Consider the following 27,876-nt stretch of genomic DNA (forward strand, 5'->3'; position numbering starts at 1 on the left):
TTGTTCAGGGACACATTATTCCATTTATGTTAGTCACATATCTGTGGAACTTGTTCAGTTTTTGTCTCAGTTCTTGAATCTTATGTTCATACACATATTTACAGATGTTAAGTTTGCTGAAAATAAACGCAGTTGACAGTGAGAGGACGTTTCTTTTTTGCTGAGTTTATATTATTCGTAGCCATCTATTTACCACCACAGACTGATGCTGGCACTAAGACCTCACTCAACCAACTGTATAAGGCCATAAGCAAACAAGAAAATGTTCATCCAGAAGCGGTGCTCCTAGTGGCCGGGGACTTTAATGCAGGCAAACTTAAATCAGTTTTACCACATTTCTACCAGCATGTCACATGTGCAACCAGAGGGGGAAAAAAAAACTCTAGACCACATTTACTCCACACACAAAGCTCTCCCCGGCCTTCCAAAGCTCTCCCCGGCCTTCCAATCTTACCATAATTCTTTCCTCCTGATTCCTGCTTACAAGCAAAAACGAAGCAGGAAGTAATAGTGACTCGCTCAATACAGAAGTGGTCAGATGCTGCGAATGCTACTCTACAGGACTGTTTTGCTAGCACAGACTGGAATGTGTTCCGGGATTCATCCAATGGCATTGAGGAGTATACCACTTCAGTCATCGGCTTCATCAATAAGTCCATCGACGACGTTGTCCCCAAAGTGACCGTACGTACATATCCCAACCAGAAGCCATGGATTACAGGCAACAACAGCATCAAGCTAAAGGCTAGAGCTGCTGCTTTCAAGGAGGGGGAAACTAATCCAGACGCTTATAAGAAATCCCGCTATGCCCTCAGACGAACCATCAAACAAGCAAAGCTTTAATACAGGATTAAGATTGAATCCTACTACACCGGCTCTATTACGGACTACAAAGGGAAACCCAGATGTGAGCTGACCAGACGAGCTAAATGCCTTTTATGCTCGCTTTGAGGCAAGCAACACTGAAGTATGCACAATAGCACCAGCTGTTCTGGATGACTGTGTGATAATGCTCTCGGTAGCCGATGTGAGCGAAACCTTTAAACAGGTCAACATTCACAAAGCCGCAGGGCCAGACGAATTACCAGGACGTGTACTCAAAGCATGCGTGGACCAACTGGCAAGTGTCTTCACTGACATTTTCAACCTCTCCCTGACCGAGTCTGTTATGTTTCAAGCAGACCACAATAGTCCCTGTGCCCAAGGAAGCCAAGGTAACCTGCCTAAATCGTTACCACCCCGTAGCACTCAAGTCGGTAGCCATGAAGTGCTTTGAAAGGCTGGTTATGGCTCACATCAACAACATCCTCCCGGATACCCTGACCCACTCCAATTCGCATAACGCCCCAATACATACACAGATGACGCAATCTCAATCGCACTCCATACTGCCCTTTACCACCAGAACAAAAGGAACACCTATGTGAGAATGCTGTTCATTGACTACAACTCAGCGTTCAACACCATAGTGCCCACGAAGCTCATCACTAAGGTAAGGACCCTGGGACTAAACACCTCCCTTTGCAACTGAATCTTGCACTTCCTGACAGGCCACCCCCAGGATGTAAGGGTAGGCAACACCACATCTGACGCGCTGATCCTCAACACTGGGGCCCCTCAGAGGTGTGTACTTAGTCCCCTCCTGTACTCCCTGTTCACCCACGACTGGCCAAACACGACTCCAACACCATCATTAAGTTTGCTGACGACACAACAGTGGTACGCCTGATCACTGGCAACAATGAGACATCCTATAGGGAGGTCAGAACTGGCAGTGTGGTGCCAGGACAACAACCTCTCCCTCAATGTGAGCAAGACAAAGGAGCGGATCGTGGACTATAGGAAATGGCGGGCCAAACAGGCCCCATTAACCTCTATGGGCTAGGTGGGACGCAAGCGTCCCACCCGTGGTGCACTCCATCAACCTGCTAATTCTCTCTCTCTTTCTTTCTCTCTCTTTCTTTCTCTCTCTCTCTTTCTCTCTCTTTCTCTTTTTCTCTTTCTCTCTCATTTAACGTGGCAAGTCAGTTAAGAACAAATTCTTATTTACAATGACGGCTTACACCGGCCAAACCCAGACGACACTGGGCCAATTGTGCGCTGCCCTATGGGAGTCCCACTTCACAGCCTGGATGCTCGTCTATGAAAATCCAACTGACATTTAAGTCTGAGATACTGACCTGTTGCACCATCTACAACCACTGTGGTTATTATCTGAGCCTGCTGGTCATCTATGAACATTTGAACATCTTGAAGAACTATCTGTCCTTAACCTCTATGGGCTAGGTGGGATGCTAGCGTCCCCCCCGTGGTGCACTCCATCAACAGCAGGTGCATTTCAAGAGCGGCAAATTTGAATCCAAATAAATGTCAAAATTCAAATTTTTCAAACATACAACTATTTTACACCCTTTGAAAGATAAACATCTCCTTAATCTAACCACGTTTTACGATTTCAAAAAGGTTTTACGGCGAAAGCATAAATTTAGAGTATGTTAGGACAGTACATTTACAAGAGTTGTGTGTAATGTTTTGTCAAGTCAAAGACAGGGTCACCAAAACCATAAAACCAGCTAAAATGATGCACTAACCTTTTACAATCTCCATCAGATGACACTCCTAGGACATTATGTTAGACAATGCATGCATTTTTAGTTCTATCAAGTTCATATTTATATCCAAAAACAGCGTTTTACTATGGCATTGATGTTGAGGAAATCGTTTCCCTCCAATAACCGGCAGTCAAGTCAGCACCACAAATTAAATAATTAAAATTAGAAAACATTGGTAAAATATTATATTGTCATTTAAAGAATTATAGATTTACATCTCTTGAACGCAATCAACTTGCCAGATTTAAAAATAACCTTACTGGGAAATCACACTTTGCAATAATCTGAGCACTGCGCCCAGAAAAATACGCGTTGCGATACAGACCAGCCGTCATGTTGGGGAGATCTAAAATCGAAAATACTATGTAAATAATCCATTACCTTTGATTCTCTTCATCAGATGTCACTTCCAGGTATCACAGGTCCATAACGAATGTAGTTTTGTTCAAAAAAGCTCATCATTTATGTCCAAAAATCTCCGTCTTGTTAGCACATGATCTAAGCCAGCCGGACTTCTCGTCATGAACGAGGGGAAAAAATATATTTACGTTCGTTCAAACATGTCAAACGTTGTATAGCATAAATCATTAGGGCCTTTTTTAACCAGAACTCTTTTATAACGTATTGGAACGAGGGTACCCAACATGAACTCGCGCGCCAGGTGTCTAATGGGCCATCATCGTTCCATGGCTCTTGTTCGGTCAGATCTCCCTCCAGAAGACTCAAAACACTTTGTAAAGGCTGGTGACATCTAGTGGAAGCAATAGGAAGTGCCAAAATATTCCTCAGCCCCTGTGTTTTTCAATGGCATAGGTTTAAAGGTAATACAACACATCAGGTATCCACTTCCTGTCAGAAAATGTCTCAGGGTTTTGCCTGCCAAATGAGTTCTGTTATACTCACAGACACCATTCAAACAGTTTTAGAAACTTTAGAGTGTTTTCTATCGATATATAATAAGTATATGCATATTCTAGTTACTGGGTAGGATTAGTAACCAGATTAAATCGGGTACATTTTTTTATCCAGCCGTGCAAATACTGCCCCCTAGCCCTAACAGGTTAACATCGATGGGGCTGTAGTGGAGCGGGTCAAGAGTTTCAAGTTCCTTGGTGTCCACATCACCAACAAACTATCATGGTTCAAACACGCCAAGACAATCGAGAAGAGGGCACGGCAAAACAAATTCCCCCTCAGGATACTGAAAAGATTAGGCATGGGTCCCCAGATCCTCAGTTCTACAGCTGCACTATCAAGAACATCCTGAGCGGTTGCATCACCGCCTGGTATGGCAACTGCTCAGCATCTGACCGCAAGGCGCTACAGAGGGTAGGCAATGTCAGAGGAAAGCCCATAAAATTGTCAGAGACTCCAGTCACCCAAGTCATAGACTGTTTTCTCTGCTACCACACGGCAAGCGGTACCGGAGCGCCAAGTCTAGGACCAAAAGGCTCCTTAACAGCTTCTACCCCCAAGCCAAGACTGCTGAACAATTAATCAAATGGCCACCGGACTATTTACATTGGGGGAGGGGGGTGGGGTCATTTGTTTTGTACACTGCTGCTACTCGCTGTTATCTATGCAGTCACTTCACCCCTACCTACATGTACAAATTACCTCAACTAACCTGTAGGCACACTGACTCGGTACTGGTACCTCCTGTATATAGCCTCGTTATTGTTATGTTATTGTGTTACATTTTTTACTTTAGTTTATTTGGTAAATATTTTCTTTACACTGAACTGCACTGTTGGTTAAGGGCTTGTAAGTAAGCATTCAAGGTAAGGTCTACAGTTGTTGTATTCATCGCATGTGACAAATTAAGTTTGATTTGATATGTATTGCGATTCGCACAATTCTATATGTATTGCGATACTGTTATTTTATTGCAATTCAGTGTTTCAAACTTATTGCTCACAATATGTCTGCTGCAGTGGGACGAGAGAGCTATGATCTGTCATCATCATCATCTCTTTCTCTCTCAGCAGAATAATCCACGAGGTAACGACAGCAAAGCTGCTACGGTCTGATTTGGCATTTGATACAGAGCGCAGCTCACTCAAATTGGAAGCCACACCCTTTCTGACGGAGGAGAAATATCAGTGAACCGCACCTACCTTCCAACCGCCAAATGCGCCAAGACCTCTCAGCAGCCCTACTTATCAATCTTTTCCCCTAAAATACCAGAGGTGATATCAATTATAGAAAAACACGAGGCTGTCTTCACCACCACATTAGCACAGAAGTCACTCCATTGGATTCATAACACATCCAAAAGTGTTTTCTGACCGGCTCAAGGCCTCTGAGAAACTACGGCTCGGCCGAGGGTATTTTATGGTTGAGATCATCTTATTTCCTACTGCATAATTTTCAAGTGCCATTTCATTGCTGTCGGAGTGCACGGGGGTGGCTCTGGACTAGCTGGCTTGGACAAGGGCTAAGCAGCCAGGAAGGCTGGTTAAAATTGGTTAAATAATGTAGAGAACAATTTCAAAGAGTTTGTTTATGGCCTGTTAAAATAAATCATACAGCTTGGAAGGAAAACAATTTGCACCCCCTTTCACATTAGCGTTAGCAAATGGAAAGTTACTGTTCCAACCTCCATTCTTGCAAGTCAATGGTACATTCTAAAAAAATATATAAAATTATACAAGAGATGTCTTTGCAGTTTGTGACATACAGTTCACATACTGGAGGTATAAATATTCTTAGAAAATCTGCCAACACAATCTGCTACTATTACACAATTTCTACATTTAGTGCAAATCATGATGTATGCATTAATTAAGGCTTCATTAATGCATTTACTGAAAATATAGGCTGTTACTAGGAGCCATGGGCTGTTATAGCTGTTTATAACAAGTCAAAAGTTTCTCACTATGTGACAATGACAATGGAGGAGAAGTCAGAGGGGGTGTTTACTTGTCCCTAAGGTGCATCCATACAAGGGAATGTATACCGCCCTATGGGAGAAGCTGACACCAATGTCCTCTGGTACATGGACGACCCTGTCACCATAGTGACACATACAGTACTGTGAAGTACAACTGCGGTCGTTGACACAATGTCTACATCCCAAATGGCACCCTATTCCCTACATAGGGCACTACTATGGGCCCTGGTTAAAATTAGTGCACTATGTAGGGAATAGGGTGCTATTTGGGATGCAACGTTACCACATAAGGCCTCAACAATACAAGCCATTAGCGCTTGGTCAGTTCAATGTAGTGGCTATGGAAAACCTATATTTTAATATTGGCATATCGTGTGACGAGGACAGGTAAGTTAAATGGCTTATCTTGGCAGTTCACAGCTACGTGGTTTCGCTGGTCCTCTATGTCTCAGGTTATAGGAGCCTGGCTCTAGCAACGCCAGGGCCGTAGGTTCGAATCCCGCTGGGTCACATATACAACAAATGTATGCACTCACTGTCCTTCTAGAAGTCCTTCTGGAAAGAAGAGCTAAATAATATTACACCTACTCGTCTCATGTCTTTCGCCCTTGTAATCCGCACTGCATTGAGGTTGACAGTGTGATAAGACTTTAAATTCTTTAAAGAGAGAAATGACCATGCAGCAATATTGAAATGGGATCTCTGGGTTAGAAACCGAGTCAACTGTGCACCACAAGACTGTGTTATCCCGCTGAGCTAAAGCCTAGGCATTATCTCTGAGCGCTAATGCAAGTCTTCAAGTCTCAGGCAAGGTTACTTGTCACGTGAACATGGTTCACAGAACCAGCCTTTACACCTTCAGTGTTAGGTGAATACTAGGATTCCAGGGTAAATTTATCCACAGACAGAAGGGTTGGAACCGGTTCAGGAAACAGAACAGAAAACCGTAAAATAACTACATTTTTCTAGGACCAGAATCTGAACCAAGAAAGAAAGTGAAACTATTCTGTTCCGGAACAGAACCGTTATTTTAAAAGCATGGGAACCGGTTAACCTGTTAGGGCTAGGCGGCAGTATTGACACGGCCGGATAAAAAACGTACCAGATTTAATCTGGTTACTACTCCTGCCCAGTAACTAGAATATGCATATAATTATTGGCTTTGGATAGAAAACACCCGAAAGTTTCTAAAACTGTTTGAATGGTGTCTGTGAGTATAACAGAACTCAAATGGCAGGCCAAAACCTGAGAAGATTCCATGCAGGAAGTGGCCTGTCTGACAAGTTGTGTTTCATCTTGGCTCTTTTTATTGAAGACTGAGGATCTTTGCTCTAACGTGACACTTCCTACGGCTCCCATAGGCTCTCAGAGCCCGGGAAAAAGCTGAACGATATCGAGGCAGCCTCTGGCTGAAACACATTATCGCTTTTGGCAAGTGGCCGATCAGAGTACTATGGGCTTAGGCACGTGCCCGAGTCGACCGAATGCTTTATTTTCTTTCGTCTGTTTACCTAAACGCAGATTCCCGGTCGGAATATTATCGCATTTTTATGAGAAAAATGGCATAAAAATGGATTTTAAACAGCGTTTGACATGCTTCGAAGTACGGTAATGGAATATTTAGAATTTTTTTGTCACGAATTGCGCCATGCTCGTCACCCTTATTTACCCTTTCGGATAGTGTCTTGAACGCACGAACAAAACGCCGCTGTTTGGATATAACTATGGATTATTTTGAACCAAACCAACATTTGTTATTGAAGTAGAAGTCCTGGGAGTGCATTCTGACGAAGACAGCAAAGATGATAACATTTTTCTTATAGTAAATCTGACTTTGGTGAGTGCTAAACTTGCTGGGTGTCTAAATAGCTAGCCCTGTGATGCCGGGCTATCTACTGAGAATATTGCAAAATGTGCTTTCACCGAAAAGCTATTTTAAAATCGGACATATCGAGTGCATAGAGGAGTTCTGTATCTATAATTCTTAAAATAATTGTTATGCTTTTTGTGAACGTTTATCGTGAGTAATTTAGTAAATTCAGTGTTCAGTGTTCGGTGGGAATGCTAGTCACATGCTAATCACATGCTAATGTAAAAAGCTGGTTTTTGATATAAATATGAACTTGATTGAACAAAACATGCATGTATTGTATAACACAATGTCCTAGGGTTGTCATCTGATGAAGATCATCAAAGGTTAGTGCTGCATTTAGCTGTGGTTTGGGTTTATGTGACATTATATGCTAGCTTGAAAAATGGGTGTCTGATTATTTCTGGCTGGGTACTCTGCTGACATAATCTAATGTTTTGCTTTCGTTGTAAAGCCTTTTTGAAATCGGACAGTGTGGTTAGATTAACGAGAGTCTTGTCTTTAAAATGGTGTAAAATAGTCACATGTTTGAAAAATTGAAGTTTTTGCATTTTTGAGGTTTTTGAATAACGCGCCACGGGATTACACTGGCTGTTACGTAGGTGGGACGATTTGGTGCCACCTACCCTAGAGAGGTTAATAACGTTCTGGTGAACATATTCTCCAAAACGTATTCTGGTGTCTGCCTGCTAGCTGAAAATCTTTACCAGTATTCCTGCGTGTGTAGGCTACCTACCCCTCTCCCTTCCGAAGCACAAGCTACTGTAGCCTACTGACGTTACAAGAGTGATTCAGAAATACGGGAGAGAGATTTTTATTAGAGAAGAATGGATTCACTTTTTCAATGCTAATTAAGGATACTATAGTCACCATGTTTGAAATTGGATTACTTAACTACATTCTTAAAGAAAATGGTGTACTTTTTACTGCATACATTTTACCTGACACCCAAAAGTACTCGTTACATTTTGAATGCTTAGCAGGACAGAAATAATGTTCAATTCACACACTTATCAAGAGAACATCCCTGGTCATCCCTACTGGTTATCCGTAAATAAATAAAAAACGGTGCTATCTGGTTTGCTTAATGTAAGGAATGTGAAATGATTTATACTTTTACTTTTGATACTTAAGTATATTTAAAACCAAATACTTTTAGACTTTTACTCAAGTAGTATTTTACTGGGTGACTTTCACGTTTACTTGAGTCATTTTCTATTAAGGTATATTAGCTAGCTAGCCCTACATGCGTCTCACGCCCTACATGCGTCTGTCCTATACATGTAAACAATAGTGTGCCTGCTCCATAGCAAGCTGCTCTATCTGCACTGATTGGTGAAGTAATTTAATGCCGAGCTAAACGTAAAAAAATCGATTTCAAAGGTGTAAATATGAGGCTGTCTCCAATTTCAGAGGTTTAAAAGGAACAGAAAGGAACGATATTAACCATTTACTTTTTGGGGATCGAACCGGTTCAGAACTTTATTTAGCTGAACGTAAGAGAGGAACGGAACCAAAATAATTATGGTTATTTTCAGAACGGAAAATAATTTTAGTTCCAACCCCTGCTGAAAACCCAGATACAGTAATTGATCCTAGCACAAGAAGAAAAAAACAATAGTTTAATTGTTTTAATCACATGGAATGAGTCAACGCATCTCGCCTTGGGGTGTAACTGGCTTTCTTTCTATCCAGCTGAGCACAAAAACCCATTTGATAAAAGTTTGTCTCTGTAATTACACTTTGAGCATCGTGATACTTTATAATTTCCAAAAAATCTGTGGCCCAAAATTAAGAGGAACATTAGATACGATTTTTGCTTTGGGTTTTTTCTTCATATTTTGGCTTGCATTCCTCTCTTGCTCTTTTCCTCCGGCACACAAAGACAACAGTGATGTTACCTCGTGTCATCCTTTGTTGGTTTCTGCTTATATGTCATGCTGTTTTCCTTCCTTCCATCCCTCTCTCACTCTGTTTCTCTCCCCTTCTTTCTCTCTTTTTCTACCTCTGCTCTTCATCCTCTCACTCTACCTTTACTACTCTCTCCATCTTTCTACCTCTCTCCCCCTCTCTTTCTTCTGTGAGTTCTGATTGTAATAAGTGTAACTGGCCATAGTGAGGATACAGGGTAACCCTGCCAATCTAATAATCACAAGGAAACACCGGGGCAGCATTCAGATAAAGCTTGAAGGGGACAAAGTGTTCACAGTGGATATTAAAGAAGAACATTCAAGTACCTATGTGTCTATCATCCACTATGGGTTTGTCCCAAAATGGCACCCTATTCTCTATATAGTCCCTATGGGCGCTGGTCAAAATAAGTTTACTAGAGAATAGGGTGCCATTTGGCACGTACAGGGTGAATCAGTTAATCACTCTGAAGACTGGGGTGAGTGGAGAGTCTCTTGTTCACATTCATCTATGATACAGTTGAAGTCGGAAATATACATACGCTTAGGTTGGAGTCATTAAAACTCGTTTTTCAACCACTCCACAAATTTCTTGTTGACAAACTATAGTTTTGGCAAGTCGGTTAGGACATCTACTTCATGCATGACACAAGTAATTTTTCCAACAATTGTTTCCAGACAGATTATTTCAATTATAATTCACTGTACCACAATTCCAGTGGGTCAGAAGTTTACATACACTAAGTTGACTGTGCCTTTAAACAGCTTGGAAAATTCCAGAAAACTATGTCATGGCTTTAGAAGCTTCTGATTAGCTAATTGACATCATTTGAGTCAATTGGAGGTGTACCTGTGGATGTATTTCAAGGCCTACCTTCAAACTCAGTGCCTCTTTGCTTGACATCATGGGAAAATCAAAAGAAATCAAGACTAAGAGGGCAGACGGAGGGGCAGAGGGACCAACCCAGCACCGACCGGCAGTGTGCTCTCTGCGGCCACAGATGGTGCACATGAAGGCCCCTCCTCCAGCCTCCCTATGCACAGCCACTCCCAACTCCATGGGCACCGGAGCGGGAGTGCTGGGAGATGGAACCGACAGAGCCCACTCAGGACGTCCACGGATGACCAGCAGGTTTTCCAACCAGATGGAGATATCCACCAGTTGGTCAAAGGTGGTGGTGGCATCCCTGCAGGCCAACTCCCGTCAGACGTCCTCACGTAAGCTGCATCGATAGTGGTCGATGAGGACCCTGTCGTTCTATCCTGCTCCGGCGGCCAAGGTTTGGAACTCCAGCGCAAAATCCTGTGCGCTACTCGTCCCCTGCCTCAAATGGAAGAGTCGTTCACCCGCCGCTCTACCTTTGGGTGGATGGTAAAAGACGGCCCAGAAACGGCAGGTAAACTCCTCGAAGTGGTCCAACGCCGCGTCTTCCTCTCCCCACACGGCGTTTGCCCACTCCAGAGCTCTCCCTGTAGGCATGAGACGAGGGCGGATACGCTCTCCCTTCCTGAGGGAGCTGGGTGAACAGTGGCCAGGTAGAGGTCCAGTTGTAAAAGGAACCCCTGGCACTGTGCGGCCGTCCCATCATACTCCCTGGGAAGGGAGAGACGTATTCCACTGGAGCTGGATCCGGACAAGCCCGGTAGAGATAACCCCGGTTGAGCTGGTCAAGCAGCTGGAGAGTCTTCCTGTCTCTCCCAGCGGTCCATGTTCTGGACAATGCGATCCATCATGGCACCGAGATGATATTGCATAGCCGTTCCTCGACTCCTCTGACCAGGGTACCTGCTCCTGCTGACTCCATGGTTGGTGTAGGATTCTGTTAGGAGTGTGTATCGGAGGCGAAGTCAGGTGCAGGAGAGCAGAGTGTCGTGAACAGGCCCACATTTTATTCCAGTCAAAATGACAGCACAAAAAGAACATAAAATGTGCCCATAACACGGAACATAGACAAAAAGTAACGCGCGTAACAATATCCACAATATCAAAATCCACATAACACAAACAATCCTACACAAAGACATGATGGGGAACAGAGGAATAAATACATACGAATTGATTGGGGAATGAAAACCAGGTGTGCAGGGAACAAGACAAAACAAATGGATACATGAAAAATGGAGCGGCTGTCACACCCTGAACTTAGAGAGACTTTTATTTCTCTATTTGGTTAGGTCAGGGTGTGATTTGGGTGGGCATTCTAGTTTTTCTATTTCTTTGTTTGCCGGGTATGGTTCCCAATCAGAGGCAGCTGTCTATCGTTGTCTCTGATTGGGGATCATACTTAGGCAGCCTTTTTCCCACCTTACTTTGTGGGATCTTGTTTTGTATAGTTGCTGTGTAGCCTCCAGTGACGATCCATGGCCCGGAGCCTCCAGCGACGGTCGGCGGTCCAGAGCCTCCAGCGACGGTCGGCGGTCCAGAGATGGCTCTGGGCCATGGATCATCACTGGAGGCTTCGGCCATGGATCATCACTGGAGGCTTCGGGCCATGAATCATCACTGGAGGCTTCGGGACATGAATCATCACTGGAGGCTTCGGGACATGGATCATCACTGGAGCAGGGCGTTGACCCTGTTTGCTTCTGTGTGTCGCTCTGGATGGGAGTCTGTTAGATGACTAATGTTATGTAGTTGTTGAGCGGCTTCACTGCCAAGTATATGTTTTCAATAAAAAAATGCAAAGAACCTGAATGTTGAATATTCAAGATGATGCTGCATACCATTTTGCTCAATGGCGCTGTAAGTGTAATTGAGGCATAAGTGTGTGTGCGTGGGTGTGAGTGTGCATGTTCAAAACATCTCTTATACTCTAACCCGGCATATACTACTGTATGCATATGTTGTGCACGGTTTCCCACGGACGAGCATTAGGTTATACTTGATTGAGCCCGCCAGTTTGCGTCATCCCAAGTGCACATCAAGCAGAAAGAGGTTTGTACTGTACTGTATAGTATTGTAAATGATTAAATGCAGCCCTGAAATGAGGGAGGAAAAGCAGGATAAAGAAAAGGAAGGAATGAAGAGGTGGGGGATAAAGAAGAGGAAGGAATAGGTGGAGGATGAGGAAGGAAGGAAGGAAGGAAGGAAGGAAGGAAGGAAGGAAGGAAGGAAGGAAGGAAGGAAGGAAGGAAGGAAGGAAGGAAGGAAGGAAGGAAGGAAGGAAGGAAGGAGGAGGAGGGGATAAAGAAGAGGAAGGAAGAGGTGGGGGGATAAAGAAGAGGAAGGAAGAGGTGGGGGATAAAGAAGAGGAAGGAAGAGGTGGGGGATAAAGAAGAGGAAGGAAGAGGTGGGGGATAAAGAAGAGGAAGGAAGAGGTGGGTGATAAAGAAGATGAAGGAAGAGGTGGGGGATAAAGAAGAGGAAGGAAAAGGTGGGGGATAAAGAAGAGGAAGGAAGAGGTGGGGGATAAAGAAGAAGGAAGGAGGAGGTGGGGGATAAAGACAAGGAAGGAAGAGGTGGGGGATAAAGAAGAGGAAGGAAGAGGTGGGGGATAAAGAAGAGGAAGGAAGAGGTGGGGGATAAAGAAGAGGAAGGAAGAGGTGGGGGATAAAGAAGAGGAAGGAAGAGGTGGGGGATAAAGAAGAGGAAGGAAGAGGTGGGTGATAAAGAAGATGAAGGAAGAGGTGGGGGATAAAGAAGAGGAAGGAAGAGGTGGGGGATAAAGAAGAAGGAAGGAGGAGGTGGGGGATAAAGACAAGGAAGGAAGATGTGGGGGATGGGCACAGGGGCTTTTAAGGTACTTGTGAGAATATTGAAGAGAGAGAGAAAGAGAGACATATCAACCCATTGGGCACACACTGCTTGAATCAACATTGTTTCCATGCCATTTCAGTTAAATTATGCTGAACAAAGAAGAAATAGACGTTGAATTGACATCTGTGCCGTGGGAATGGAATAGGCAAAAAAAGAGGGACCCAGAAAATTGCTCTATTTTCATCTTCAATGAACAAACTCAACAGATGAAATGTCTCTGTATCCCTCCCTTTCTATTAGTCTCTCTACCTCACTTTCCCACCACTTCACCCATCCCCATAGGAGTTAGCACCACAGAGGATAACCGCAGACTTATAACCAAACCACACAACTTCACAATCCAAACCTTTCATTAGGTTTGCTCACTGCTCCAGGGTGGCTTGATAGACACATGCACCCGACGGCACTCCAATAGGTTTTACATTGGCCAATTACCAGATCACCAGCAAGGACCACAGTGTCACAGAGAATAGTCCTTCGGTGTAACTCATAAACTCATGCACACACAGCTGTTCTTGTCTATTCCCAGCTAATGGCAATCCTAATAAAATACATGCACACTGGCAAGCCTATTGACTACTTCCACTTTTTTTTATTGCCCTAGTTGACTGATTTACAGCCTGGGTTATGGTGAGAATGTTGCTTAGCCAGGCCTTGCGCTCTAATCCACTTCTTCCCAATACATTATTTGTTTATGCAGCTCTCTCTCTCACACACACACACACACACACACACACACACACACACACTTAAAAAAAAAATAAGAACAAATTCTTATTTTTAAAGACGACCTAGGAACAGTGGGTTAACTGCCTTGTTCAGGGGCAGAACGACAGATTTGTACCTTGTCAACTCAGGGATTTGATCTTACAACCTTTCGGTTACTAGTCCAACGCTCTAACCACTAGGCTACGCTGTCACCCCACATACACACAGCGAAGGCACCCCAAGGTCATGCAACCCCGCGGCCACTCTCACCTGAGTCACCTGAGTTTACCCACCATCCTCCTTGGTCCTGACAACGTGCCCTACCCCCCCGCCACTGCTTGACTCCTAGTGTGGTCAGCCCCCCGCAGCGACGGACGTCAACAGGAGCATGCAGCTTTTTTGGCCAATGTTCACGTTTAAGAGTTGACAAAGATGTAGATCGCAATGTGACTTCCTGGTTATCATTTTGATGCATTGAGGTGTTCTTATACTGTTCTTATACTGAAAGAATGGTACCAATTCCCTTGATAGGAAAGACTGGTTCTTGGCTGATGGTTTTGTAGAAACTCTGACAGACATAATGAAAAGTTTGAGCATATCAACCAAGGCTAGACATATCCAACTTAGACAGTTATGCAACTAAAGAAGACAGGGACTGTGTCTACAGAGAGAATGCAAAAGCAGATTACTGGTATTCACCTTGCAAGATTGAGTGATGTCTAATGTATTCAATACAGTCTATACGACCACCGTGTCTACAATGTCTCTGTAGAAATGTGAACAGGGGTTTCAAGGACATAGTTAATGATAGCTTCTCCACTGCAGCCAGAGGAGAAAGCGAGCAAGCACAGTGTTTGAGTAACAATATGTAAAATGTAGCAGCGTTCACAGTGGTGGGGGTTTCAAACATATCAGCCAGCTACTGTTCAATTTCACATAGAGTAGCAGTGGACACCTGGCGCGTGACACTCTACCCACATTCAAATCACCTATAGCTGCACTGATCCAACAGAAAAAGCCAACAGAAAAAGCGAAGTCAAAATGGGGTCCCGGCAGGTATTAAAGAAGCCCCAGTCGCACTTTCTGAGGTGAAAACTCTGACAACTACTGATAAGGCCAGCCCACTGGATGGGGAAGAAGGACACAGACATCTCATCCCACTTCACGGATGCCCACGTATCACCGTTTCAAAGAGCGGAACTGTTGCAGCTTTGTTTGAGCGCTTTTGGGATTTATATTAGAGGTCGACCGATTAATCGGCATGGCCGATTAATTAGCACCGATTTCAAGTTTTCATAACAATCGGTAGTCAGCATTTTTGGACGCCGATTATGCCCAATTACATTGCACTCCAGACTGCGTGGCAGGCTGACCACCTGTTAAGCCAAGGTAAGTTGCTAGCTAGCATTAAACTTATCTTATAAAAACAATCAATCTTAACATAATCACCCTGTTAACTACACATGGTTGATGATATTACTAGTTTAACTAGCTTGTCCTGTGTTGCAAATAATCAATGCAGTGATTTATCATCGAATCACAGCCTACTTCGCCAAACGGGTGATGATTTAACAAGCGCATTCACGAAAAAAGCACTCTTATTGCACCAATGTACCTAACCATAAACATCAATGCCTTTCTTAAAATCAATACACAAGTATATTTTTTTAAACCTACATATTTAGTTAAAAGAAATTCATGGTAGCAGGCAGTATTAACTAAGGAAATTGTGTCACTTCTCTTGCGTTCTGTGCAAGCAGAGTCAGGGTATATGCAGCAGTTTGGGCCGCCTGGCTCGTTGCGAACTGTGTGAAGACCATTTCTTCCTAACAAAGACCGTAATTAATTTCCCAGAATTGTACATAATTATGACATAACATTGAAGATTGTGCAATGTAAAAGCAATTTTTGTTTTTTTTACACAATTTGTTGTCCAAGCAGGGAGTCTACACAGCAAGGGCCTTTAATGGGTATTGAGTGCTATGGTCGGGCAGTATCCAGATTTTCATACATCATACCGTTCCTGTACCATACCGGGTTAAACCTTTTCTTTGGGGGGGGGGGGCGCACAAAGCTAATTTAAGCAGCAGGGATGTTGATCCAGGAGATTGATTGTCTCTGCTGTAATCAAGAAACTTGATCTTGCAAGCTAGCCACTTATCTAGCAACCAAATGCATAGCTGAAGCCCTGAGCTGGAGATCATTTACTTGGCCCATCCCTTTTTTTTACGGTATTGAAAATCATACCGTTGGTATTTCGAAATACCCCGGTATAGGGTATATACGGTATAGTGCCCAAGCCTATTGAGCGTGTCTCTCGGAAACAAGTGGTGTTGACGTCTTTATGGAACAGCATGACAGCTCACTTTGATATTGTTTTGACTACGCAATAGAAGTTGACTACTGCAACTGCATTTAACAAATCGACCCGGTGCCAAAATGTACTCATTCCAAACCTTGTGAAGTAAATACAATACACTACATTCTGGAAATACTTTGTTTGCCACATTGCAATCAGCAAAATGAACATTAGACTTCAAAAGACAGGTTCAAAATGGGACTCTTCTTCTGTCTGGTGCACTCCAATGACAGGTATTGAGCAGCAGATTGTCAGAGAGTTGGACAAAAAGCTTTGTTCACGACACCCATGTATTTACCTGTCACTCAAACATGCTAGGCTGTCCATTGACCATCCAGATGATTAGTAAATACCAGACCTGTGTCAAATATGAATAAATTAATGAATTTGTTTGTCTGATGTTATGACTATATTATGTTTCTCTTTTTGTTGTGGAATCTCTTTGAACGCAGTGCAATTTCTGTATATAATAGACATTTCTGTGAAAACACACAATAAAATACTATCTAATCTAATCGAAATATTTTAATACTTCCTTATACTTTAGAGTTGCTGTTGGTTAGGTGTGTCTGGTACAATGGAATATCCCAAAAGTACAAACCTCAATCTTGTTTGATCCAGAGTTTAATTGGGATATAAAATGGTTTCCCTCTAGATGAAAATCAAGCAGAACGCTGGGGGGAATCACTGCAATTAAAATATCTAAATTTCCCTCCAAAATGAGGATTTGTCTTTTGTTTTTCACTGAGCTCTCTAATTTGATGCCACTGTGCTGTGTACCAATTTACGTTAAAGAGGTTTAACAACAAAGCCAGTGGGATATTTAGGGGCCATAAACGCTTGTCGTAAATGGAGACATACGCAAAGCACTTAATGCCGTATTATATGCTTAGAAATCATGTATTACGCTTGGAACCACAACAACAGACTCTGGAGGGGCAGTGGGGTTTGGATTCTATGATGATCCAAAATAACATTAATGAAATTAAAACAAACTTTGGGGACATCCGGTAGCAAATCTAATCATGCTTTGAGCTAAGGAACTTCATTGGGACTTGAAGTTTGAATCTGAAGTTTACGTAACATCATTGAAACTTGTAATCTGTATACATGAAAAGACATGAATTTGATTGTACACAAATGGCTTGTAGACCTTATATAGCTTTTACACCAGACTCTAAAATCAGACTCTGTTATATAGACATACAGTGCATTCGGAAAGTATTCAGACCTTTTGACTTTTTCCACATTTTGTTACGTTGCAGCCGTATTCTAAAATGGATGAAATTGTTTTTTCTTCCACATCAATCTACACACACAGTACCAGTCAAACGTTTGGACAAATCAAATCAAAGTTTAATAATACAACAGTGAAATGCATACTTAACAGGCTCTAACCAACAGTGCAAAAAAGGTATTAGGTGAACAATAGGTAAGTAAAGAAATAAAAACAACAGTATAACAGACAGTGAAAAATAACAGCAGAGAGGCTATATACAGTAGCAAGGCTATAACAGTAGCAAGGCTATATACAGGCACCGGTTAGTCGGGCTGATTGAAGTAGTATGTACATGTAGATATGGTTAAAGTGACTATGCATATATGATAAACACAGAGTAGCAGTAGCGTAAAAGAGGGGTTAGCGGGTGGCAGAACACAATGCAGATAGCCCGTTTAGCCAATGTGCGGGGGCACCGGTTAGTCGGACCTATTGAGGTAGTATGTACATGAATGTATAGTTAAAGTGACTATGCATATGTGATAAACAGAGAGTAGCAGCAGCGTAAAAGAGGGGTTGGAGGGGGGGGGGGTAGCCATTTCAACCGGGTAGCCAGCCATAGTTCCGGTAGCCATTTGACTACCTGTTCAGGAGTCTTATGGCTTGGAGGTTAACACTGTTGAGAAGCCTTTTTGTCCTAGACTTAGCACTCCAGTACCACTTAACATGTGGTAGTAGAGAGAACAGTCTATGACTGGGGTAGCTGGGATCTTTGACAATTTTTTGAGCTTTCCTCTGACACCGCCTGGTGTAGAGGTCCAGAATGGCAGGCAGCTTAGCCCCAGTGATGTACTGGGCCATATGCACTACCCTTTGTAGTGCCTTGCGGTCGGAGGCCGAGCAATTGCCGTACCAGGCAGTGATGCAACCAGTCAGGATGTAGAATCTTTTGAGGATCCGGGTAGCCATTTGATTACCTGTTCAGGAGTCTAATGGCTTGGAGGTAAACACTGTTGAGAAGGTACACACTGTTGAGAAGCTTTTTTGTCCTAGACTTGGCACTCCGGTACCGCTTGCCATGCGGTAGTAGAGAGAACAGTCTATGACTGGGGTGGCTGGGGTCTTTAACAATTTTTAGAGCCTTCCTCTGACACCGCCTGGTGTAGAGGTCCTGGATGGCAGGCAGCTTAGCCCCAGTGATGTACTGGGCCGTATGCACTACCCTTTGTAGTGCCTTGCGGTCGGAGGCCAAGCAATTACCATACCAGGCAGTGATGCTGTCTGGTCCAAAAATACCGATTTCCGATTGTTATGAAAACTTGAAATCAGCTCTAATTAATCAGCCATTCCGATTAATCGGTCGACCTCTAATACAAAACTTTGGCACACAAACAACATTCTGCTTCTGAAAGGATGGAAAACAATGCAACATCGCTGGGTTGAGAGAGAGTGCTTCAGATCACTTCAATGTTCAATTTAACCAACACACAAACATCCTGTGGCGTTCTGCATTAGCATCGAACAGCCCCCGTGAAATGCAACTTTTTAGGGAAGTTAGAAAAGCCAAGGCTAGCTTTTTCAAGCAGAAATTTGCTTCCTGCAACACAAACTCAAAAAAGTTCTGGGACATTGTAAAGTCCATGGAGAATAAGAGCACCTCCTCCCAGCTGCCCACTGCACTGAGGATAGGAAACTCTGTCACCACCGATAAATCCACTATAATTGAGAATTTCAATAAGCATTTTTCTACGGCTGGCCATGCTTTCCACCTGGCCACCCCTACTCCGGTCAACAGCACTGCACCTCCTACCCTGCCTTTCTAAGGTCTTCGAAAGCCAAGTTAACAAACAGATCACCGACCATTTTGAATCCCACTGTGCCTTCTCCGCTATGCAATCTGGTTTCAGAGCTGGTCATGGGTGCACCTCAACCACGCTCAAGGTCCTAAACGATATCTTAACCGCCATCGATAAGAAACAGTACTGTGCAGCCGTATTCATCGACCTGGCCAAAGCTTTCGACTCTGTCAATCACCACATCCTCATCAGCAGAGTCAACAGCCTTGGTTTCTCAAATTATTGCCTCGACTGGTTCACCAACTATTTCTCCGACAGAGTTCAGTGTGTCAAATCTGAGGGCCTGTTGTCCGGGCCTCTGGCTGTCTCTATGGGGGTGCCACAGGGTTCAATTCTTGGGCCGACTCTCTTCTCTGTATATATCAATGATGTCGCTCTTGCTGCTGGTGAGTCTCTGATCCACCTCTACGCAGACGACACCATTCTGACTTCTGGCCTATCTTTGGACACTGTGTTAACAACCCTCCAGACGAGCTTCAATGCCATACAACTCTCCTTCCGTGGCCTACAATTGCTCTTAAATACAAGTAAAACTAAATGCATGCAGCATCACAACTCTGGACGGTTCTGACTTAGAAAATGTGGACAACTACAAATACCTAGGTGTCTGGTTAGACTGTAAACTCTCCTTCCAGACTCACAAAAAACATCTCCAATCCAAAGTTAAATCTAGAATTGGCTTCCTATTTTGCAACAAAGCATCCTTCACTCATGCTGCCAAACATACCCTCGTAAAACTGACCATCTTACCGATCCTCGACTTTGGCGATGTCAATTTCAAAATAACCTCCAACACCCTACACAACAAATTGGATGCAGTCTATCACAGTGCCATCCGTTTTGTCACCAAAGCCCCATATACTACCCACCACTGCGACCTGTATGCTCTCGTTGGCTGGCCCTCGCTTCATACTCGTCGCCAAACCCACTGGCTCCAGGTCATCTACAAGACCCTGCTAGGTAAAGTCCCGCCTTATCTCTGCTCGCTGGTCACCATTGCAGCACCCACCCGTAGCACACGTTCCAGCAGGTATATTCCACTTGTCACCCCCAAAGCCAATTGCTCCTTTGGCCGCCTCTCCTTCCAGTTCTCTGCTGCCAATGACTGGAACGAACTACAAAAATCTCTGAAACTGGAAACACTTATCTCCCTCACTAGCTTTAAGCACCAGCTGTCAGAGTAGCTCACAGATCACTGCACCTGTACATAGCCCATCTATAAATAGCCCAAACAACTATCGCTTCCCCTACTGTATTTATTTATTTTGCTCCTTTGCACCCCAGTATTTCTACTTTGCACACTCATCTACTGTCAAATCTACCATTCCAGTGTTTTAATTGCTATATTGTATTCACTTCGCCACCATGGCCTATTTATTGCCTTTACCTCCCTTATCTCATCTCATTTGCTCACATTGTATATAGACTTATTTTTCTACTGCATTATTGACTGTATGTTTGTTTTACTCCATGTGTTACTCTGTGTTGTTATATGTGTCAAACTGCTTTGCTTTATCTTGGCCAGGGCGCAGTTGTAAATGAGAACTTGTTCTCAACTTGCCTACCTGGTTAAATAAAGTGAAATAACATTTTAAAAAATAAATAAAATATGCAGTCACACACACACACACACCCTCCTGCGGCACAGCCATTCTGTTGGCTGGCAGAGGGGCAGCCCACATGGGCAGATAGACCTAGAAAGTACAAAAGAAAAGTTTCTGTGTCAATCAATATGGCCGCCATGAGGCATACGATTTGCGAATGCAGGGTTTTTTCCTTTTCTTTGGCTTGAATAGAAGGACAGGCACCATCTTTGGGAACTGGGCTTAGAAATTGCAAACGCTCCTGAAAGGCATGAACCTAAGGATACAGGGAAACCGGTTGGCTGGCCTGCTTAAGGGATGTTAGTACTCGCCAAATGCTTGTGGAAACAGTGTTAAGAAAGATACATAATTTTTTCACGTGGCTCACGTGAAAAAAGCCTGTGACATAGGTCCATTATTGATGACATCATACAAAGCCATTTATTGTTGTGTAGAAAGCTGACAAAAGACTGAATGGATATTCATGTCAATGAAAATGGTTTCATAGAAAGCAAATATTCTAACTAGGGTTGGGTGGTATTTCATTTCTTTATACCGTTCCTGTACCATACCGGGGTATACGGTATTGCCAGCAGTGCAGACAAGGGGCTCTATTTCTTTCCAAGCATAAAAATATAATAAAATTAGTATAAAAGCAAGGCAGCAGGGATCTTGCTCGAGGACGGGACTAATTGTCTCGGCTGTAACCAAGAAGCTTGATCTAGCAAGTTAGCCACTTAGCTAGCAAGTTAACAAACCAAATGCCTACCTGGAGACCTGAGCTGGAGATAATTAATTTGGCACATCTTAGATACTTAACTTGTAGTTAGTTTTAAGCAATGCTACTTCAGCTACTCTGAACTGACAAAAACGGTTTCATATCAATAGTCTAAAGTAGCTTCCTCGGCTTGTCTCCTTTCCTTCATCTGCACTAATATCACATACGGAATGTTCGATTCTATTTACTGTATAAACTATTAAAAGACTCAAATCCAGGACACAGCGATTATGCAATTTTGTGTATGTTTATATCAAATGGAAGTGATTACAATGATAAATAAAGATAGAGAGGGAGGTGGGACGAGGAATTACAGGAAGTCTTAATAATAATCATATTCATCACATGGGACTGGCACAAATCCATTTTGCTTAAATCACAAAAAAATGCTCTGCGATTGACATTAGGTCTGGGCTGTGACAAACAAACACAACTAATAACATGAAACATCAAAGAAAAGAAAACTAATTTGGGAGGTAAAAAAATTGTCATTTGGCTAGATGCACATTCCAGTAAACGATAAACCACCCAAATCAATCTACAATGTGGGTTCGTCTAGAATTCCAATCTGTCATCGAATGGCCAGAGCGGCACGGGAGCGCAAAGCATGTCCATTTGGTATTTGGATAACACACCAGTCTGTAATAATGTAGGACTAAATGTATATTTTCTAAACAGCTTAACTTCTACCTGGCGCACATTTAATCTGTAACCTATCAAATCACAATGTAATTCGTTTTTATGATATGTATATTATTGCGTTTTCTCACACAATAATGTCATAGGTTCTTATCACAGGGTTACAGCAGTACAGTACTTTGGAATATAATCACTGGATTATAATCATCCAAACATACGTTAAATAATCACGCCACAGTACAATACTATAATGAATTTAAAATATCCACACTACACAACATACAACATTATCCTACATACAGCATTATCCTACATTATAATATCAAACACATTATATAATATCTGGTGATAATAGGTTGGTCGAGACACAGCAGCCCCACTCCGATCCCAATTCATAAAACCGAAGTGCGCACGTGACGCATGTTCCGTCACCTAATCCAAATTTTCCATTGAAAAATAAAACGGATAGTTCAAGATGCTCTCATTCACCTTCCCAGTTTAGTTACATGATTGATAGGATGTGAAACGCAATCCCCAACTAAGCATGCGGAGGCTGTGGCGCAAATGTTTCCTAAAATACACTGCTGTCCATCCTATTATTTCTCTTGAGTGGCTTCGGGCGGCGCGTGTCAATCAATCTCCGCGAGTGTATTTTTCATTCTTGGAAGAGCCTCATTCGTTGACACTCTCTAGTTATTATTTCATCTTTGCTCGCTCGGAGATTAAACAGAGAAGTATTTAGTTTGACATGGTTATTCGGTTTGGTCAGAGCAGCTTGCGCGTCCATAGACGTTTATGATACGAGGGCGATAATCTAACTTTCATGACATGCCTATTTAGGCATTCTTGACTGGCCTATATAAAACGTACCGGTATACAACATACATTGTTTAGGGTATAAAATCATAGGGTATAAAATCATGCTACCAACATTGACATGGCATCCTCTATAACGCTCGGGTAGCTACCTCCAAATGCCACCGGGACATTACTTTCACCGTAGCTTTAAACCCAAGCTAAATTAATTGGTATAGACCAATGCATTTTATTGATTTTCATCGATGTATGTAGTACGCCTATCACAAATTCTAAATCACAAATAAGCCTACTTTTCTTGTTCATTTCGACATTTGCACGCGAACAGAGTACACAGCTTTACCCAAACGCAGGTTTATTGTTGTCATATTTCGGACTCAAGTGTATCAGAACAACAATGTTGTGTCAAATACAACACTTTGAAACTTGTTTATAAACACAATACAATACTTTGGCTACTCCGACCTCATGCACAATATTACTCACCTGCATTCCTTAGCTTCTTATTCCGGTAGACAGAGAATATCACCAAAAGGTTGCCCAAAATATCAACCACTATAGTGAATATCAGGAAGCAGCCCAAAGTTGTAGTAACCCACGGAGGGCGATTCAACACTTCCTCGTACGGGTCCAGCGACGACCTGTTCAGATAAGACCCATTTATAATCATTGTATATTTTGTAACTTTTCCAATTAGCGAAATAAACGTGCCGCCCGTCCCATAAAATGTAGTCTACATTTTGGATACAGGGATGCCGTGGTATTCTCCCGTGGCTTTCCTCCTCTCCATATTGCCCGTTATAGCTCCCGTAAGACAACCTTCTGTCTATCCTTCTAGTCACAATGCTCGTGTGTCAGAGTCTACACGTACATGGCTATATGTGTACCCATCACATTGTTGCTTTGTGACATTGAGGCAACTTCAAACCTTCCCATGTTAACATTATGTTATTACAGTGAGCCTGTCGTGGGTGGTGTCGGGTAAGTGGTAGCCTAATGCTGCCTCTCAGCGCCCGAAAGAGGGAAAAACAGTGGACTGCACGCGCCGGCACTCCTTTTTTCCCGGTGTGTTTTGAAGCCTGGCTGCGAGCTCTCTTCGCAATTATTGCTTTGCTTCCAGCGACTCGTCGTTCCTTTATTCACGCATTCGTTGATCATTATTTTGAGGAATAGTTCATATTTTATCCATTCCCACATTGATTTATTCACACATAAAGAAACAGATAAAATGCACCTTTTTCTAACATATCAGTATAAGGATGTTGACTAGCCTATGGCATTATTAAAATATTCCTGATGATTATGCTTAACATCAATTATTGGAATTTATTCCAATTACTATGATAGAGAAAATACTATTTATTCAAATAACATATTTACAAATATTATGGAGAGACAGAAAGATTTAGACAGATGTAATCCAGATAATATGTTATGATCACAATATATAGGTCAGGGTGAGAGAATATATAATCTCTCTCTCTCTCTCTCTCTCTCTCTCTCTCTCTCTCTCTCTCTCTCTCTCTCAACAGCATGTGTTGTAAAACAGAATCCACATGATTAGTATCTGCAGAATATCAAGATAAACTACAAACTCTAACATAGAAACATTAATTGCATCTCAAATGGCACTCTATGTACTAGTTTTGATCAGGGCTCATTGGGATCTGGTCAAAAGTAGTGCACTATATGGGAATATGCAGACAGGTTGAGGAGACTGCTTGTAGCTGAGCTGGGGAAATATAGTGGAACTGACTCAAAAAGCCAACAGGTTAAGTTTATTTTACCAAAGGAAACTGCGCCCTTGCGACCTATTAGTACATTTATGATCGCTTCTTTCTGCACAAACACGCACGTACAAGCACACACACACAGACACACACAAATGTCAGCACATGGCAGGTACTTTACACTCCCACCTACCCTTATACACACACACACACACAGACACACACACGCTGTTGAGGGGTTGTCACCCAAACCTCCTCTGCCATGCGAATGCAACTTTAATGTGGAGACATCCCACTAATATGTCTGCTGTGAGGAAGGCAGTTCATTAAAAAGGTTGTGTGGGCTATGTTCTCTCTCTCTCTAATTCTCTCTCCCCTTCTGTCTTTCATTTACTTTCTTTCCCTCCAGCTCTCCCTAGCCCCATTATCCTTCTCTCTCTGTGTGTGTGTGTGTTTGTGTGTGTGTCTCAGTGAGGGAGTCCAGATGCCGTGAGCCAGACCACCTACTCAAAATAGTCTGTCTCACAGTAGAGGGTAGGTCCATCTGTCCAAATTACCTTTACAATCAACCCAGAACATCAGCAGTTTACGTGTTGGATTAACGTTGTTAAGGGCTAATTCCAAACCCCAGGGTCTAGGCTTGGTTATTGTTAGCATATTTATCCTTTAATACAAGTAAATTAGGCTCCTAATTATGAGACTGATTACCGCTGCGCTATCATTCTGGAAAAGATACCATTGAAGCTGTTTTTCCCGAGTGGTGTTGCAGAAAAACCCATTTTAAAGTAATTGGATCATATTCAACCAGTCAGAAAACAGAAGCCACAGCGCCGCATTTTGCAGAAATAAAACAAGCACTTGCCGTCTTTGCAGAGAAAGGCACATCGAGTACCAAGACATCAACCAACTTGGTCTCACAGTCTTATGTCAGAAATAGACGGTCGTCCATGTTTCTCAAAAATCTACTTTAGAAGTATATTATTGTAGTGTTTAAGGTTAAGTTTAGCCATTAGCTTAGAATTTTTAAGGTTAGGGTTTAAAACTTGTTGGGGCTAGGGGGCAGTATTTGCACGGCCGGATAAAAAACGTACCCGACTCTTGCCCAGAATGAGAATATGCATATAATTAGTAGATTTGGAGAGAAAACACTCTAAAGTTTCTAAAACTGTTTGAATGGTGTCGGTGAGTATAACAGAACTCATATGGCAGGCCAAAACCTGAGAAGATTCCATACAGGAAGTGCCCTGTCTGACAATTTGTTGTCCTTCTGTTGCATCTCTATCGAAAATACAGCATTTCTGCTGTAACGTGACATTTTCCAAGGCTTCCATTGGCTCTCAGAAGGTGCCAGAAAGTGTAATGGGGTGTCTGCTGTCTCTGGGCGAAGAACAGCAGAAGAATTTGTGAGTGGTCAGCCTGGGGACAGTGACACTGGAGATGCACATTCATGAGAATTCTCAATTTTTTTCTTTCAACCTTTGAATGAATACAACGTCGCCCGGTTGGAATATTATCGCTATTTTACGAGAAGAATAGCATAAAAAAATTATTTTAAACAGCGTTTGACATGCTTCGAAGTACGGTAATGGAATATTTTTGATTTTTTTGTCACGAAATGCGCTCGCGCATCACCCTTTGTATAGTGACCTGAACGCACGAACAAAACAGAGCTAGTTGAATATAACTATGGATTATTTGGAACCAAAACAACATTTGTTGTTGAAGTAGAAGTCGTGGGAGTGCATTCTGAACAGCAAAGGTAATCAAATTTTTCTAATAGTAAATTCTGAGTTTAGGTTGTCCCAAACTTGGTGGGTGTCAAAATAGCTAGCCGTGATGGCCGGGCTATGTACTCAGAATATTGCAAAATGTGCTTTCGCCGAAAAGCTATTTTAAAATCTGACACCGCAATTGCATAAAGGAGTTCTGTATCTATAATTCTTAAAATAATTGTTATGTATTTTGTGAAAGTTTATCGTGAGTAATTTAGTAAATTCACCGGAAGTTTGCGGTGGGTATGCTAGTTCTGAACATCACATGCTAATGTGAAAAGCTGTTTTTTGATATAAATATGAACTTGATTGAACAAAACATGCATGTATTGTATAACATAATGTCCTAGGAGTGTCATCTGATGAAGATCATCAAAGGTTAGTGCTGCATTTAGCTGTGGTTTTGTTTTTTGTGACAGATATACTTGCTTTGAAAATGGCTGTGTGATTATTTTTGGCAGGGTACTCACCTGACATAATCTAATGTTTTGCTTTCGCTGTAAAGCCTTTTTGAAATTGGACAATGTGGTTAGATTAACGAGAGTCTTGTCTTTAAAATGGTGTAAAATAGTCATATGTTTGAGAAATTGAAGTTATAGCATTTTTGAGGTATTTGTATTTCGCGCCACGCGATTCCACTGGCTGTTGACTAGGGTGGGACGCTTGCCCAGGGAAGTTAAGTTGACGCGTTAACCCCAAAATCTTAAAGTTAGCCGTTAACTCAGAATGGTTAACCTCTTACATCTAGATGTTCTGCTAGCGGAACACCTGCTCCAATATAAAAATCCGAAAACTTCCATTTTTCAAACATATGACTATTTTACAGCATTTTAAAGACAAGACTCTCGTTAATCTAACCACACTGTCCGATTTCAAAAAGGCTTTACAGCGAAAGCAAAACATTAGATTATGTCAGCAGAGTACCCAGCCAGAAATAATCAGACTACCCATTTTTCAAGCTAGCATATAATGTCACAAAAACAAAACCACAGCTAAATGCAGCACTAACCTTTGATGATCTTCATCAGTTGACAACCCTAGGACATTATGTTATACAATGCATGCATGTTTTGTTCAATCAAGTTCATATTTATATCAAAAACCAGCTTTTTTACATTAGCATGTGACGTTCAGAACTAGCGTACCCCGCGAAACCTCCGGTGAATTTACTAAATTACTCACGATAAACGTTCACAAAAAAACATAACAATTATTTTAAGAATTATAGATACAGAACTCCTCTATGCACTCGATATGTCCGATTTTAAAATAGCTTTTCGGTGAAAGCACATTTTACAATATTCTCAGTAGATAGCCCGGCATCACAGGGCTAGCTATTTAGACACCCACCAAGTTTAGCACTCACCAATATCA

At 42.4% G+C, this 27,876-nt stretch overlaps 1 protein-coding gene across 1 annotated transcript in view; it reads right to left on the minus strand.

The window, feature by feature from the left end:
• The window catches only part of LOC106609937 (melatonin receptor type 1A-A), a 58,905-nt gene extending 34,917 nt beyond the window's left edge, over window positions 1-23,988 (minus strand). Inside the window, exon 1 of the mRNA XM_045722669.1 lies at window positions 23,487-23,988. Within this exon, the coding sequence (XP_045578625.1) occupies window positions 23,487-23,670 (184 nt within the window). The 5' untranslated portion in view covers window positions 23,671-23,988. The remainder of the gene's footprint in view (window positions 1-23,486) is intronic.
• Between the last annotated feature and the right edge of the window lie 3,888 nt (window positions 23,989-27,876).

Source organism: Salmo salar, chromosome ssa08, assembly GCF_905237065.1.
Source record: "Salmo salar chromosome ssa08, Ssal_v3.1, whole genome shotgun sequence".
Lineage (NCBI taxonomy): Eukaryota > Metazoa > Chordata > Actinopteri > Salmoniformes > Salmonidae > Salmo > Salmo salar.